Source organism: Rhinoderma darwinii, chromosome 12 (assembly GCF_050947455.1).
Source record: "Rhinoderma darwinii isolate aRhiDar2 chromosome 12, aRhiDar2.hap1, whole genome shotgun sequence".
In the NCBI taxonomy this organism is placed as follows: domain Eukaryota; kingdom Metazoa; phylum Chordata; class Amphibia; order Anura; family Rhinodermatidae; genus Rhinoderma; species Rhinoderma darwinii.
The window spans coordinates 75,661,165-75,679,985 of record NC_134698.1 but is presented as its reverse complement, the minus strand read 5'-3'; the positions used below and the strand labels follow the sequence as shown (position 1 = coordinate 75,679,985).

At 39.8% G+C, this 18,821-nt stretch overlaps 1 protein-coding gene across 2 annotated transcripts in view; it reads right to left on the bottom strand.

Moving 5' to 3' along the window:
- Positions 1-306: 306 nt before the first annotated feature.
- The window catches only part of ATG2B (autophagy related 2B), a 66,329-nt gene continuing 47,814 nt past the window's right edge, over positions 307-18,821 (bottom strand). For both annotated transcript variants that reach the window (XM_075844089.1, XM_075844088.1), the window contains exons 35-42: positions 13,394-13,472; positions 6,597-6,786; positions 6,100-6,169; positions 5,760-5,842; positions 4,579-4,700; positions 2,880-3,034; positions 2,366-2,515; positions 307-1,013 (exon numbers count right to left, since the gene is read on the bottom strand). In XM_075844089.1, the coding sequence (XP_075700204.1) occupies positions 783-1,013; positions 2,366-2,515; positions 2,880-3,034; positions 4,579-4,700; positions 5,760-5,842; positions 6,100-6,169; positions 6,597-6,786; positions 13,394-13,472 (1,080 nt within the window). In that variant the 3' untranslated portion in view covers positions 307-782. The remainder of the gene's footprint in view (positions 1,014-2,365; positions 2,516-2,879; positions 3,035-4,578; positions 4,701-5,759; positions 5,843-6,099; positions 6,170-6,596; positions 6,787-13,393; positions 13,473-18,821) is intronic.

Genomic DNA, 18,821 nt, shown 5'->3' with positions numbered 1-18,821 from the left:
AAAACCGTATACACTAAGCTCCCCCTAGTGGTCACTGCAGGCGTGATAAATAGATAGTGTTAAATTACAAAATTCTATGTAGCCGGCTACGGGTCCATGTTGTACCTCCGATATTAAACAGAGGTCTTTTATCACAGATTTTTACCCATAATGTATGACAGAGGCATTTTCCAGTAAAACAATGTGGAGTAATGATACTAGAGATTGTCCCATACACAGACTACTTCATAGGGCATTTGGGCCCCGCCATTGGCTATTCCCTAATATTATTGGATCGCTGCCACACAATAAGACTCCTCCCACAAGTAGCGCATATTCTCACCAGAACACAAATGCTTTATTAACACTATAAACAGATTACAAATGTACAGACTAAATGTAACACGAGTCTGTCTGCGAGATCCGGTGACGGGCGGGCTCGGCCGCGGTACATCTACCTACAACATGGAACGGAATTGTTATTTACTTTCAACCAAGTGCAAAACAAAAGGGGAAAGAAAATAGGAAGAAAAAGGAGGAGAGTATCACGTCTTCGAAATCTATAGCCAAAATAGTTTTATTTTTTTAGTCTGACATTTGGAATTGACAAGGTGGGTATAGGGGGGAGCTGAAGAGCCGTGATAGGTGGTCTGCATAGGACACCGTACAACCAGTGTCTGATTCGCTTCCACGTTATTTTACAGAAGTTCCTGAGCCGTTTGCCAGGAAAGCCTAAACCTATAGAGCCGGCGCGGTCCTTGCGAGTCACAGTATTCGTCCTGGCGCGCAGTCCACACCCTGCTCTATCCTTCCTCCAATCTCCATTTCTGGTACTCTTCCTCCCGGACATCAGGTCTGATCTGATTCCTCATTCCGCCCAGCACGTTGGATGTGGCTTCTGTTGCGACTATTAGCGGTTTAACTACTGCGGGTGGTATCTGTCGGAGGACTCCGCCCACAGCGCCGGTGACCCCTCTGTTTTCATGTTCACGAGCTGCTGTCTCATAGATGGTTTGGGCGGTGTCTGTGATCCCCTGGAGGGACGGAACAGAAAAGAGGTGTTTGGAGAAGGCAACTAGATTCACATGAGACGCAGAGTGAATAAGACGATTGTTATAAATGATGATTATGTGTCAAGTAAAATGATTGGTTCTAACAGTTTGTTCCATTGGATGTAACAGATTGGAAACTTGTCTTAAAGGGGCCTTCCCTCATTAGACATTTATGGCATATCCACAGATCTGGGACCCGCATCTATATCGAGAACAGGTTCTCCCGACCTACTTTCATCTGATGTGGCGGCCACTGGAGAATTATGCGCGCGTTTCTCTCCATTCTGTTCAATGGGAGTTACGGAAAGACTGAAAAGGCAGAGCAATGTTTACTCTAACGACCATACAAGAGAATGGAGAGTCTCTCGCATGACCCTTTCTCCAGTGGCTGCCACACCAGGCGAAACAAGGTCGGGAGACCCCATTCCCAATATAGGTGCGGGTCCCAGAGCTGTGGATATGCCACAAATGTCTAAGATGGGAAGACCCCTTTAAAAGTTATAGCCTGGTATTATAAAATAAACAAAAAACACCACCACTCTTGTCCATAAGCTGTGTCTGGTATTGCGGCCATGTAATACCTTATTTTTTAATTCCGGACAATCCTTTTTTCAAAGGGGGTAATTTCAGAAAGAACAGCTTATTGTATAATGAAAAGTTTTGTGTTTTTTTTCGAATATACTTTGTGTATTAAAGGGGTCTTCCAGGACTTCTGATATCGATGGCCTATCTTTAGTATAGGCCATCAATATCTGATCAGTGGGGGTTCAACTCCCGAGACAATTCAACTGATTGAAAGGCGATTAATCCCCTGCATTGATTACTAGGGACAGCGCCGTACTGTCGATGGTGGCTGTGTCCGGTATTGCAGCTCGTTGCTCAGTTACATTCAACTGAATGGGATTGAGCTGCAATACCAGCCACAGCCACTACCAAATGTACGGCACTGTACCTGGTAAACAAGGAAGAAGACCCCCTTCAATCACTTGATTGGTGTGCGGTGCTGTGAGTCCGATCCCCACCAATCTGATATTGATGGCCTGTCCTAAGGATAGGCCATCAATATCAAAGTCCTGGAAAAACCTTTAATTCTTCAGCTTTTAAGATCTCCGCTTGCGGTCACTGAATGGAAGCCTTAATTTTATTTTTACATTTAGATGCTGAAAATCTGTCCCGGTCTTGTTGTGATTACATAGGTGCTTAGCGCATTACAGTACAGTTATCAGAGCTCTGTCTCATAGCGAGACCACGGACAGGTTTCCATTCACTGACTACAATAACAGATCTTGGAAACCATGAGGAATGAATATACACATTGTATAATAAAACGTTACCTCTTTAACCACTGTGTAAGCTTTGGCTACGCCTTCTCTCAGGTCGACGGGTTGATGCACCAGCCGATGGTGCGAGAATCGTTTTGCTCTTCTTAACTCCACAGGATTTGGTCCGGGCGACACCATGTCATAGGCGGTCTCTGCGGCAGCCTAAGCACAGGAGAGAAAGGTTGGTTATTAAAGGGACCGCATTGTCATATGAAACCTCATGACTTTTTCCACCATAAGCATTTAAGTCATAACCACAGGATATGCCATAGATGTGATAGGTGGGGGTCCGAACCATCGGGAGGACAGGAGCCTCCTGAACCCCCTCATTTTGCCAGGTGAGATGTGGCCATACATAGATAGCGGAGGTCAGGAGACTCCCGTTTTCTCGATGGGCGGGGTCACAGAGAGGACATCGCCACTTATCAGATTTTTAGGGCATCTGATTATGGTGGGAAATCCTCTTTGTTCTGTGAATGTTTTACAACAATGAATGTCACCTGTATAATTACAAGGAAGGGAATACCTGGATGGTCTGCACAACCCTGTTGGTCAGTTCCAGAGCGGCCATGGCGGTGGATGTGCCAAACGACGCAGCTCCTCTCTGGAAGCCCCGAACAATGCGGCCATCTTTATAGTACTGCTCTATGGGCAGCCACACCAAATCCTTAAGACCCTGAACTGAAACCAGACAAAAGTATTAAAGAAACAATCCACAAAGGCAAGAAAAATCATCTCCTCCCGCAGGTAAATTTTGTTTTTTTTCAATTTCGTTTTTTCCTCCCCACCTTCCAAAAGCCATATGAGGGCTTGTTTTTTTGCGGAATGAGTTGTAGTTTTTAATGGCACCATTTACTGTATCGTATAATGTACTAAGAAACGGAAAAAAATGGCGTGTGTGAAATGGACAAAAAAACAGCGATTTCTCTTTTGTTTTTTTTGTTTCGTTTTTATGGCGGTAAAAAGGACATGTTAACGTTATTCTGTGGGTCAGTACGCTTTACGGTGATGCCAAATTTATACTTTTTTTTTTACTACTTTTTACAAAGAAAAAATATATATATATTGTTTTGTGTTGCCATAACTTTTATTTTTCCGTCGATTGAGCGGTGCGAGGGCTTTTTCTTTTCTTGTGGGGTGAGCTGAAGTTTTTATTGATACCATTTTGGGGTATATGTGACTTTTTGTTAACATTTTTTGGGAGCTTGGTTGATTTTTTTTTTTTTACAGCTTTCACCGTGCAGGTTCAGTAATGATATATTGTGGTAGTTATGACTCTTATGGACGCGACTATGACCAATGGTGAGGCCCTAGTAGAAAATTATTGAGAAGCCCTGCTCTAGGGCCGTGAAGTGGTTAATGTCTGCATGGTGGTCTAGGGCAGTGAAGTGGTTAATGTCTGCATGGTGGTCTAGGGCAGTGAAGTGGTTAATGTATGCATGGTGGTCTAGGGCAGTGAAGTGGTTAATGTCTGCATGGTGGTCTAGGGCAGTGAAGTGGTTAATGTCTGCATGGTGGTCTAGGGCAGTGAAGTGGTTAATGGGAATGTCTAGTATTAAAAAAACATGGTCTACTTTTTCTTCCCTTTATATAATCGCCGCTCTGATCCATGTGCGGCGTCTGGTATTGAAGCATTCGCTTCCCATCAGGGACATTTCTGACATCTCCACAGGATATGTCAGATAGATGCGGGTCCCACCTATCTCTAGAACGGGGCCCCCTACACCCCGTTCCACCGCTCTGTGTGTTGTGGCTGAAGCGTGTGATTTCTGCCCATGAGTTACGGAAACCTCTGCTGTTTCGGTAATTCCCACAGTAGTGAACGGCAGTTACGGAAGCAGCGCAGTTCGCGAGCTATGCTGTTTCTGTAACTATTATTCGGTTCTATGGGACTTATGGAAGCAGCGGCTACGCTGTCTGCGTAATTCATGGTCCAAAACTACAGAACAGAGAGCGGCAGAACGGGGTGTAGGGGGCCCCGTTCTAGAGATAGGTGGGACCCGCATCTATCTGACATATCCTGTGTATATGTCCAATGTCTCTGATGGGAAAATCCCTTGAAATGGGGCTGAGCTGCAATACCAAACATCGCGCCAACCTTGCCCTGTATTTTTTTTGGGGGGGGGTTCAATCTTGTACAACCCATTTGACACTTAATTCACATTAAACCAGAACCCTTCAATACACAGAGTTGTTGGTAAGTTTATACATTGAAAAAGAGTCACCTAGTTGAACCAGAGAATGCATGGGCCCCACTCCTCCCAGAATGCCCGGCAGCTGGGTCTTCTTTATATCCGTCAGCCATTCGTTAATGGCATAGGAGAAGAGTTTATCCACACCTAACAAACTGGAGAAGAGAAAACAGAATGAATGCACAGTATGGAGGGAGTAACCGGGAAGGATTCATGTCTGTCTGAGGATCGCACAGGGGACATGACGGCAGGTCTGAGAAACACGGTGGTGATCTAGGGCCACATCAGTAAAACCCTCGAAAACTTATTAGACGGGCCGATATGGGCTGTGAAAACAAGCGCTGATCAACGAGGCAGCTCATTGATCGACGCTCGTTTGCTCCTTTCACAAGGAGCAATGATTTGTTATGTATGGGGACGAGCGATCGCTACTACGATCATTAACCCATGCATTTCCCATCACGTCGGCAGTATATTTCCCTGTTTGCACAGGTAAATGTGTCGCCCGCAATGATAATACTTATTGCTGTATAAACAGGCAGATCAGCCACTGAACAAGTCTTTGCTCATTCATTGGCTGATCGCTGCCCTGTCGATCATTTGAACGCTCGTTTGCCCCCGATCATTAGCCCGTCTAAAAGGGCCTTTACATTCAATCCTAAGTGTGACTGCAATGGAATCGGATTCCTGGCCAGAAGTATATGCCATATTGCTTTTCCAGGAGGGACTTTGTTTTTCTTTTTTTTGCATTCTGTAGATCGCATAAAGTAGTGTAGGAAACCTGCGGAGACGCTCTTCATAGAGGATCTGTCGCCTCTCCTGAAATGTCTGATTTAGTAAATACTTGTATTCGCCATGAAGCATCTTTTCTTAGCACTCTGTGTTGTGCTGTTCCTCTGTTATTCCTCCTAGAAATGTATGAATTCATTGACAACTAGGTGTTAGCAGTTAGGGGTGTGTCCCTACACAGTGGACACTGTCCAATCAGAGCTGACAGAGTGACTAGGGACACGCCCCTTCGAAAAGGGGAATGGAAACATTATAGGGAATACAGGTATTTACTAAAAATCAGACGTGCCAGGAGCACCGACAGCTCCTCTATAAATAAAGTAACACACCGCCTCATGTTGTGTATAGCCCATACACTGGTCTGGAGTTCCCAGAAGACACAAATGCCCTTTGTCCCCGTGCTGACACTAATTATTATTATTTACCCATGCCGGTAGCAGAGTCTCTTTAGCTTTAACTCGGAGTTGTTCAGTTGAGCCAGTCCTATAAGTAATCCAGTTAACGTTCCCTGGAAAGAAAACCCACACACCGGTATCACTACGGATAATAATATAATATATACACATATCGGTGATGGGGCGCTCACGTAAGCGTTATGGATTTGCCTTGATAAGAGTCATGATCGCTATGGCATATCCGGTGTAACGGGACTGTATACTTTTGGGATCTGTTCCAAACCTATTGGCTGGTGTAAGTAGATCCTTCTTATAAAGCCGCAGTGTAGCGGGGCTGTAGTTATTACATAGCTAATCAGGTGAAGCATACCTGGTCCATGGAGACGTATTTCCCATGATAATCCAGTCTTATCGGAACCTCTGCTGTAAATCGGAATTCCCTGAACAAGAAAAAGAAGAAGTGTCAGGGTATGTTCACACGGCCTATTTTCCGGCCGCAAAACGGCTAAAAAAATCGGAAGCAATACGCCTCCAAACAACTGCCCATTGTTTTCAATGGGAAAACGGCGTTCAGTTTGGACGGAGAGTTTTCTGCGCCGTTTTTTTACGCGTAAAAAAACGGCCACGAAAATGAAGTGCAGGTCACTTCTTGGGACGTTATTGGAGCCGTTTTTTTATTGACTCTAGTGAAAAAAGCTCCAAAAACGGCCGTGAAAATCGCGAGTAGCTTAAAAAACGTTTGAAAATCAGGAGATGTTTTGCCTTGAAAACAGCTCCGTATTTTGAGACGTTATTGAGTTTGTGTGTGAACATAGTCTAACAGGGGCAGACAGACATATAAGATAGATGTGAGACAGATAAACACACCGGAAAAACACCGGCTGGTCGTCAAATGAGGAGACGTCGCTCGTGGAGTCATCACAAGACTCTGCAAAATTCACGTCCCCGTTTCTAATGGGCAGATTCTGTCCAAGAAATGAAATGACAGGGATTCGTTCTTGGGGGTTCAGATGCTTTGGTAAAGTGCAAGTGACGTCAGAACCAGGAGGTCTTTTAACTGGAAGTATAAAAACAGACCATGTTCAAGATGAAAAAAAACCATATACTGTAACAGATGTAGAGAAAGTATTATTTTATTACAAACCAACACCTGTACTGTTCTCAGCTGCAGTTCATTGAATCAGTTTGGCCTTTAAACTTCTCCCCTCTGGACCAAAAAAAAAACTACTATAATACTGCCCCTATATACAAGACTATAACTACTATAATACTGCTCCCTATATACAAGAATATAACTACTATAATACTGCTCCCTATATACAAGAATATAACTACTATAATACTGCCTCCTATATACAAGAATATAACTACTATAATACTGCCTCTATATACAAGAATATAACTACTATAATACTGCCTCCTATATACAAGAATATAACTACTATAATACTGCTCCCTATATACAAGAATATAACTACTATAATACTGCTCCCTATATACAAGAATATAACTACTATAATACTGCCTCCTATATACAAGAATATAACTACTATAATACTGCCTCTATATACAAGAATATAACTACTATAATACTGCCTCCTATATACAAGAATATAACTACTATAATACTGCTCCCTATATACAAGAATATAACTACTATAATACTACCCCCTATATACAAGAATATAACTACTATAATACTGCTCCCTATATACAAGAATATAACTACTATAATACTGCCCCCTATATACAAGAATATAACTACTATAATACTGCCCCCTATATACAAGAATATAACTACTATAACACTGTCCCCTATGTACAAGAATATAACTGCTATAATACTGCCCCTATATACAAGAATATAACTACTATAATACTGCCCCCTATATACAAGAATATAACTACTATAATACTGCCTCCTATATACAAGAATATAACTACTAAAATACTGCCCCCTATATACAGGAATATAACTACTATAATACTGCCCCCTATATACAAGAATATAACTACTATAATACTGCCTCCTATATACAAGAATATAACTACTATAATACTGTCCTCTATATACAAGAATATAACTACTATAATACTGCTCCTATATACAAGAATATAACTACTATAATACTGCCCCCTATATACAAGAATATAACTACTATAATACTGCCCCCTATATACAAGAATATAACTACTATTATACTGCCTCCTATATACAAGAATATAACTACTATAATACTGCCCCTATATACAAGAATATAACTACTATAATACTGCCCCCTATATACAAGAATATAACTACTATAATACTGCCCCTATATACAAGAATATAACTACTATAATACTGCCCACTATATACAAGAATATAACTACTATAATACTGCCCCTATATACAAGAATATAACTACTATAATACTGCCCCTATATACAAGAATATAACTACTATAATACTGCCCCTATATACAAGAATATAACTACTATAATACTGCCCACTATATACAAGAATATAACTACTATAATACTGCCCACTATATACAAGAATATAACTACTATAATACTGCCCCCTATATACAAGAATATAACTACTATAATACTGCTCCTATATACAAGAATATAACTACTATAATACTGACCCTATATACAAGAATATAACTACTATAATACTGCTCCTATATACAAGAATATAACTACTATAATACTGCCCCTATATACAAGAATATAACTACTATAATACTGCCCCTATATACAAGAATATAACTACTATAATACTGCCCCTATATACAAGAATATAACTACTATAATACTGCCCCCTATATACAAGAATATAACTACTATAATACTGCCCCTATATACAAGAATATAACTACTATAATACTGCCCCTATATACAAGAATATAACTACTATAATACTGCCCCTATATACAAGAATATAACTACTATAATACTGCTCCCTATATACAAGAATATAACTACTATAATACTGCCACTATATACAAAAATATAACTACTATAATACTGCCCCCTATATACAAGAATATAACTACTATAATACTGCCTCCTATATACAAGAATATAACTACTATAATACTGTTCCTATATACAAGAATATAACTATTATAATACTGCCCCCTATATACAAGAATATAACTACTATAATACTGCTCCTATATACAAGAATATAACTACTATAATACTGCCCCTATATACAAGAATATAACTACTATAATACTACCCCAATATACAAGAATATAACTACTATAATACTGCTCCTATATACAAGAATATAACTACTATAATACTGCCCCTATATACAAGAATATAACTACTATAAAGCTGCCCCTATATACAAGAATATAACTACTATAATACTGCTCCTATATACAAGAATATAACTACTATAATACTGCCCCTATATACAAGAATATAACAACTATAATACTGCCCCCTATATACAAGAATATAACTACTATAATACTGCCTCCTATATACAAGAATATAACTACTATAATACTGCTCCTATATACAAGAATATAACTACTATAATACTGCTCCTATATACAAGAATATAACTACTATAATACTGCTCCCTATATACAAGAATATAACTACTATAATACTGCCCCCTACATACAAGAATATAACTACTATAATACTGCTCCTATATACAAGAATATAATTACTATAATACTGCCTCCTATATACAAGAATATAACTACTATAATACTGCCTCCTATATACAAGAATATAACTACTATAATACTGCCCCTATATACAAGAATATAATTACTATAATACTGCCTCCTATATACAAGAATATAACTACTATAATACTGCTCCTATATACAAGAATATAACTACTATAATACTGCTCCCTATATACAAGAATATAACTACTATAATACTGCCCCCTACATACAAGAATATAACTACTATAATACTGCTCCTATATACAAGAATATAACTACTATAATACTGCCACTATATACAAGAATATAACTACTATAATACTGCCCCCTATATACAAGAATATAACTACTATAATACTGCCTCCTATATACAAGAATATAACTACTATAATACTGTTCCTATATACAAGAATATAACTATTATAATACTGCCCCCTATATACAAGAATATAACTACTATAATACTGCCCCTATATACAAGAATATAACTACTATAATACTACCCCAATATACAAGAATATAACTACTATAATACTGCCCCTATATACAAGAATATAACTACTATAAAGCTGCCCCTATATACAAGAATATAACTACTATAATACTGCCCCTATATACAAGAATATAACTACTATAATACTACCCCAATATACAAGAATATAACTACTATAATACTGCCTCCTATATACAAGAATATAACTACTATAATACTGCCTCCTATATACAAGAATATAACTACTATAATACTGCTCCTATATACAAGAATATAACTACTATAATACTGCTCCTATATACAAGAATATAACTACTATAATACTGCTCCCTATATACAAGAATATAACTACTATAATACTGCCCCCTACATACAAGAATATAACTACTATAATACTGCCCCTATATACAAGAATATAACTACTATAATACTGCCCCTATATACAAGAATATAATTACTATAATACTGCCCCCTATATACAAGAATATAACTACTATAATACTGCCTCCTATATACAAGAATATAACTACTATAATACTGCTCCTATATACAAGAATATAAACTACTATAATACTGCTCCTATATACAAGAATATAACTACTATAATACTGCTCCCTATATACAAGAATATAACTACTATAATACTGCCCCCTACATACAAGAATATAACTACTATAATACTGCTCCTATATACAAGAATATAACTACTATAATACTGCCCCTATATACAAGAATATAATTACTATAATACTGCCTCCTATATACAAGAATATAACTACTATAATACTGCCTCCTATATACAAGAATATAACTACTACAATACTGCCCCTATATACAAGAATATAATTACTATAATACTGCCTCCTATATACAAGAATATAACTACTATAATACTGCTCCTATATACAAGAATATAACTACTATAATACTGCTCCCTATATACAAGAATATAACTACTATAATACTGCCCCTATATACAAGAATATAACTACTATAATACTGCCTCCTATATACAAGAATATAACTACTAAAATACTGCCCCCTATATACAGGAATATAACTACTATAATACTGCCCACTATATACAAGAATATAACTACTATAATACTGCCTCCTATATACAAGAATATAACTACTATAATACTGTCCTCTATATACAAGAATATAACTACTATAATACTGCTCCTATATACAAGAATATAACTACTATAATACTGCCCCCTATATACAAGAATATAACTACTATAATACTGCCCCTATATACAAGAATATAACTACTATAATACTGCCCCTATATACAAGAATATAACTACTATAATAGTGCTCCTATATACAAGAATATAACTACTATAATACTGCCCCTATATACAAGAATATAACTACTATAATACTGCCCCTATATACAAGAATATAACTACTATAATACTGCTCCCTTTATACAAGAATATAACTACTATAATACTGCCACTATATACAAGAATATAACTACTATAATACTGCCCCCTATATACAAGAATATAACTACTATAATACTGCCTCCTATATACAAGAATATAACTACTATAATACTGTTCCTATATACAAGAATATAACTATTATAATACTGCCCCCTATATACAAGAATATAACTACTATAATACTGCCCCTATATACAAGAATATAACTACTATAATACTACCCCAATATACAAGAATATAACTACTATAATACTGCTCCTATATACAAGAATATAACTACTATAATACTGCCCCTATATACAAGAATATAACTACTATAAAGCTGCCCCTATATACAAGAATATAACTACTATAATACTGCTCCTATATACAAGAATATAATTACTATAATACTGCCCCCTATATACAAGAATATAACTACTATAATACTGCCTCCTATATACAAGAATATAACTACTATAATACTGCTCCTATATACAAGAATATAACTACTATAATACTGCTCCTATATACAAGAATATAACTACTATAATACTGCTCCCTATATACAAGAATATAACTACTATAATACTGCTCCTATATACAAGAATATAACTACTATAATACTACCCCCTATATACAAGAATATAACTACTATAATACTGCCCCCTATATACAAGAATATAACTACTATAATACTGCCCCCTATATACAAGAATATAACTACTATAATACTGCCCCCTATATACAAGAATATAACTACTATAATACTGCCCCTATATACAAGAATATAACTACTATAATACTGCCCCTATATACAAGAATATAACTACTATAATAGTGCTCCTATATACAAGAATATAACTACTATAATACTGCCCCTATATACAAGAATATAACTACTATAATACTACCCCAATATACAAGAATATAACTACTATAATACTGCTCCTATATACAAGAATATAATAACTATAATACTGCCCCCTATATACAAGAATATAACTACTATAATACTGCCCCCTACATACAAGAATATAACTACTATAATACTGCTCCTATATACAAGAATATAACTACTATAATACTGCCCCTATATACAAGAATATAATTACTATAATACTGCCTCCTATATACAAGAATATAACTACTATAATACTGCCTCCTATATACAAGAATATAACTACTATAATACTGCCCCTATATACAAGAATATAATTACTATAATACTGCCTCCTATATACAAGAATATAACTACTATAATACTGCTCCTATATACAAGAATATAACTACTATAATACTGCTCCTATATACAAGAATATAACTACTATAATACTGCTCCCTATATACAAGAATATAACTACTATAATACTGCCCCCTACATACAAGAATATAACTACTATAATACTGCTCCTATATACAAGAATATAACTACTATAATACTGCCCCTATATACAAGAATATAACTACTATAATACTGCCTCCTATATACAAGAATATAACTACTATAATACTGCTCCTATATACAAGAATATAACTACTATAATACTGCTCCCTATATACAAGAATATAACTACTATAATACTGCCCCTATATACAAGAATATAATTACTATAATACTGCCTCCTATATACAAGAATATAACTACTATAATACTGCTCCTATATACAAGAATATAACTACTATAATACTGCCCCTATATACAAGAATATAACTACTATAATACTGCCCCCTATATACAAGAATATAACTACTATAATACTGCCCCCTATATACAAGAATATAACTACTATAATACTGCCCTATGTACAAGAATATAACTACTATAATACTGCTCCCTATATACAAGAATATAACTACTATAATACTGCCCCTATATACAAGAATATAACTACTATAATACTGCTCCTATATACAAGAATATAACTACTCTAATCACTAAGAGTAAGATACAGTTGATACTCTAATCATTGTGTACGTGGTCATCTGTCTGTGATCCGGGAGGCCGTCCACACTAAATAAACAGTGGAGTTTGATATATAACGGTACCTTCAGGATCCGGGGTAACTAATATCTCCACTTCTGCAGACAGACTTGTGAAAAAATCTTTCAAGAAAAACAAGGCATCCTAAAAAAGAAGAAGTAGGGAAATGAAATGAGACATTGTCACAGCCCCGCCCCCTTCACTCACGTCACTAAAGTTCTGATATGCTGTAATATAAATTAAAGGGTTATTCCCATGTAAGACATTTCTGGCCTATCTGCAGGACCTGCACCGATGTCAAGAACAGGGATCCCCCGAGCCGTCTGGGCAGATACATGAGGGTAGGAGGAGGGTGAAATATTTGGGGAAACGCTGCCAGATTTCTTGTCTGGTAAATAACTCTGCTTTCCTGTATCTGTAATGTTATCTCTGAAACGTACAAACTCTTGGATTGTCTTTAACCCCTTAGTGACCGGGCCTGAAAACACCGTAATGACCAGCGGCATTTTTCTGTTTTTGCCTCTCTGCATTTCATCACCCATATTTGTTTTTTTGGTCATTGACGTGGCTGTATGAGGCCCCCCCTGCAGTTTGGGTGAAATTGTGTATTTACTTACGGTGTGAATTTTGGGAAAAGTGAATCTCGGCCTTTTTTTCCTTGTTTATTTTTAGGCCGTTCATATTTCACACGAAATAACCTGTTAAAACCATTCTTGAGGTTATTGCGGTTGTGTAGATACCTAATATGTGTAGTTTTTATGTCATGTGGTGTCATTAAAATATATTAGATGTCAAATAATGCTTTGTTGTGGTGGACGTTTGTGTTGGTTTGTTTTTGTTGTAATCCTATTAATGGCTTACAGTATTTGTAGCTGTATTTCGTACTTGTAATGTATTAGCGTACTCCTGTATAACAGCGGCTGCTGGTAGGGCAGAATGTAGTGTGTCCGAACAGCAGGCAAACGGAACAGACAGCCCTGGAGTGCTTTGTAGGTCCCCAGGACTGACTGCAGAGGGATTCCACGGTCTGTGATTGCATCATGGGAACCCCGGTGATGCGATCAAAGAGGGGAATTCCCTTTGATCATGGTGTGTGCATGGGCTGCGGCAATCCAAGGGTGAATCAGCTGGTGGTTTGTCTTTTTCCCCACCCCAGCTGTGTTCAGGAGGCTGCCCTGAGATCAGGAGCTGTTAGTTCCGTGTCCTGCTTGGAGGATGAGCGATCACACAAGTGCTCACCAGTCTCATCTACAGAGCCGGCACAAGACGTGGCCGTAGATGGTGGTCGTGTGCCGGCTGGTGTTGAAAGTAGGTGGGTGGTGAGGAAGGGGTTAAGTTGTGCGTTTTCTCCCCAGTTGGTTTTTTGTGTGTGTGCAGTTTTGTACCTCATGTGTCTAGTTGTGTTGATGATGCGCTTGACGAGCTGTATTATGCCTAGATGTGTGCCTCTCCGCCCCTATATGTTTAGCTGTAGCCTAAGGGGAAGGCACTCGTGCAGGGGCGGCACGAGAGCAGGAAGCACGGCTGCCTAAGTGTCACGTTGACAAAGTGTCCTGGCAGTTACACAAGGCAGTGTCACGTTGACAAAGTGTCCTGGCAGTTACACAAGGCAGTGTCACGTTGACAAAGTGTCCTGGCAGTTACACAAGGCAGTGTCACGTTGACAAAGTGTCCTGGCAGTTACACAAGGCAGTGTCACGTTGACAAAGTGTCCTGGCAGTTACACAAGGCAGTTGGCCACGGCAGAGGGGCCGGAGAACCCAGCACCAACTGCCCACTTCTAACACCTGCACGGGCATACCAGGCCAGCTTCTTACACCCCATACACCATGTGCGCTGCCTGATTTCTCACTCGAGAAGTTACTGCTTTACAAACCAAACACCCATTAGCCACTACAACATCATCACACCCTCTCTCCTTCCCATCTCCCAGCCACTATTCACTATTCACTTAGCAAAACAACATTCGCCCATCTCAACCCACAGCTCAACACAACAAATCCTCTGCGGCCTCTTTCCATTCTCCTCCTACTCCCTGCAGGGCTCATCTCTCCCAACCCTGCACCTCCCTTCTCTTCGGCCAAGCTCAACCACTTACCTGCCACACAGAGAAACCCTGCACATCTCCGCCACGGTTCTGGTAGGTCTTCTCCTGCCGGGTTTACCCGTGCCCTCTGCAATTCTCACTCCGTGTCAAACACATTCACCTTTAGTCATGACTGAGGCGATGTTCACACGGCAGCGTGCATTACGGCGGAAATTACAGAGCTGGTTTCAAGGCAAAACCAGCTCCGGAATTTCAGCCGTCATTGCTCGGACTCACGTTTTTCGCGGGGGGAATTACAGATGTCATTGGAGCGGTTTTTCAATGGAGTCAATGAGAAACACCTCCAATTACATCCCAAGAAGTGACATGCACTTCTTTGACGCAGGCGTCTTTTTACGCCCCGCCTTTTGACTGCGGCGTGTACAAAAAAAAAAGCCTGTCTGTACAGAATATGGTAAAAACCCATGGAGTTCAATGGGCGGATGTTTGCCGGCGGTTTGGAGCCGTATTTTCAGACGTAATTCGAGGCGTTCAAAACCCCAAATTACGTCCGTAGATAGGGTGTGTGAACATACCCTTATTCCTTTCGAACTCTCTCAACCTTCTGGCTCTTACAGAAACATGGCTACACCTGTCTGACACGGCTTCCCCTGCTGCTCTATCTTATGGTGGTCTCCAGTTCTCTCATGCCCCCAGACCTGAGAACAGGCAGGGTGGAGGGGTAGGTATACTTCTTTCCCCACACTGCACTTTCCAGGTCATTCCCCCGGTCCCCTCACTCACATTTCCCTCTTTTGAAGTCCACACCCTCAGACTCTTTCACCCTTTTCCCCTCCGAGTGGCAGTTGTCTACCGCCCCCCGGGCTCACCCCGCCAATTCCTGGATCACTTTGCTGCCCGGCTTCCACAACTTCTCTCCTCTGAAACACCCACTCTCATCATGGGTGACTTCCACATCCCCATTGATAACCCAATCTCTTCATCTGCCTCCCAGTTTCTATCTTTAACCTCGTCCCTCGGTCTGTCACAACTTACTAACTCTCCTACACATGAAGACAGACATTCACTTGACCTGCTCTTCTTCCGGCTCTGCTCAGTTTCTGACTTTATTAACTCTCCTCTCCCGCTCTCGGACCACAATCTTCTCTGCTTTACTATCAAATATTCTCTGCCTCCTCAGGTCATCCCTACGTATCAGACATACAGAAATCTACATGCCATTAACACTGTGAAACTCCTAGACCGTCTACAGTCCTCATTGTCCCCTATCTCTTCCCTCTCCTGTCCCAATCTGGCTGCCAAACTTTACAATAACACTCTCAAGAATACATTGGATGAAGCAGCCCCCCCTACACTCCGAACCACCCGACAAAGACGACCCTGGCACACGCCTCGAGCACCGCTGAAGAAAGCCGGATTAACGACTGTGGAAATCTGCAGGCAATGAGATTTTCTCCATAATTAGAAATTTATGCTCAAAAGTTACACCTCTGCCCTTCACCGCGCCGAACAAGTCCACGTCACCCCCTCATCTCCACACTAATAATCCAAAACACCTCTTTGATACCTTTCACTCCCTCTTTAGTCCTAAATCACAGATCTCAGTGCTGAAGACATGGCCACCTATTTTACAATTAAAATTGACAACATCCGGCATGATATTATCTCCCAGTCCCCAAGTAACATCGATCCCCTTCCCTCCCGCACTCAACATCTGTTGGGGAAAAAGGGAACGACCAAAGAACAATTTAGAACGAGATTGGTTTTGTTAAATGCATTTAAATTCGAAGATTAGTGATTGTTCTTTCTTTTTCAATTAGCATTTACTTGCAAAAAGGTTACAGATGAAGGGTCTGCGGAAGAGATGCTACTTGCAGGGGTGGGGTAGGTGGGGGCCATGGCTCCCAGGGTACTACCCGCAGCCGTACTAAAATTAGGATGTGCAAAGCAGCCGAGGACTTGAGGAACTCGCAACTTCTGCCAAGTAAACCAGGCGATTGGACATCGATGAAACAAATGTTATCACAAGCGAAGAGCGTGAATCTCACTCCGCTGATCGCTGTAAACAACGAGGATAAAATCTCAGATAGATTTTTCCCACCAGGGAGGATCAGTGCTAATCTAATTCAATTTATAGAAAAATGATTCCAAGGAAAAATGTGATAGGATAAACTCAAGAATAGATCAATTCACTGGAACGTCATTTTAATTGCCAGTTGGTGAGTTAATTACTGTAGGTCTGGCTCGCTGCTCCCTGTTTAGCCTCACAAGTTGGTTTCCACATCCTTCTTTATAAAAGAGAAAGTCCAAAATATGAAAAAAAAGCAACTTTGCAAATAGTTTGGATAAAGAAAAACTCCTGTCGTTTTGTGAATACAGCTCCTATGCAGATCTATGTGTCTTCATGGTTACAAACTAGAAAAAAAAAACCTGCGTAGTCTGATCTTACAGTCATATGTTACTCCACTTCCTCTATAGGCAGTAGGAAAGGAGTACCCATATCTCCTAACATTTAAATCCCAAATCGTGGGACTGTTTATAATACCTTTTGCATACTTTTTACGTAAATCGACATCTGACCCAATAACAGAAGAAGAAGTCTCCAGGCTCCTCTTTTCTCTCTACACAGCCCCTATTGGACAAACCATCAGCAGATTTGGCTTCCAGTACCATCTCTACGCTGATGACACCCAATTATATACCTCTTCCCGTGACATCACCCCTGCTCTAATACAGAACACCAGTGATTGTCTGTCCGCTGTCTCTAACATCATGTCCTCTCTCTATCTGAAACTGAGCTCCTTGTGTTCCCACCATCTACAAACCTCCCTAAACCTGATGTCTCCATCTCTGTGTGTGGCACTACCATCACTCCTAAGCAGCACGCCCGCTGTCTCTATCGCTATCATAACTCCTAGGCAGCACGCCCGCTGTCTCTATCATAACTCCTAAGCACCACGCCCGCTGTCTCTATCATAACTCCTAAGCACCACGCCCGCTGTCTCTATCGCTATCATAACTCCTAAGCACCACGCCCGCTGTCTCTATCGCTATCATAACTCCTAAGCACCACGCCCGCTGTCTCTATCGCTATCATAACTCCTAAGCACCACGCCCGCTGTCTCTATCGCTATCATAACTCCTAAGCACCACGCCCGCTGTCTCTATCGCTATCATAACTCCTAGGCAGCACGCCCGCTGTCTCTATCGCTATCATAACTCCTAAGCAGCACGCCCGCTGTCTCTATCATAACTCCTAGGCAGCACGCCCGCTGTCTCTATCATAACTCCTAGGCAGCACGCCCGCTGTCTCTATCGCTATCATAACTCCTAGGCAGCACGCCCGCTGTCTCTATCACTATCATAACTCCTAAGCAGCACGCCCGCTGTCTCTATCATAACTCCTAGGCAGCACGCCCGCTGTCTCTATCATAACTCCTAAGCAC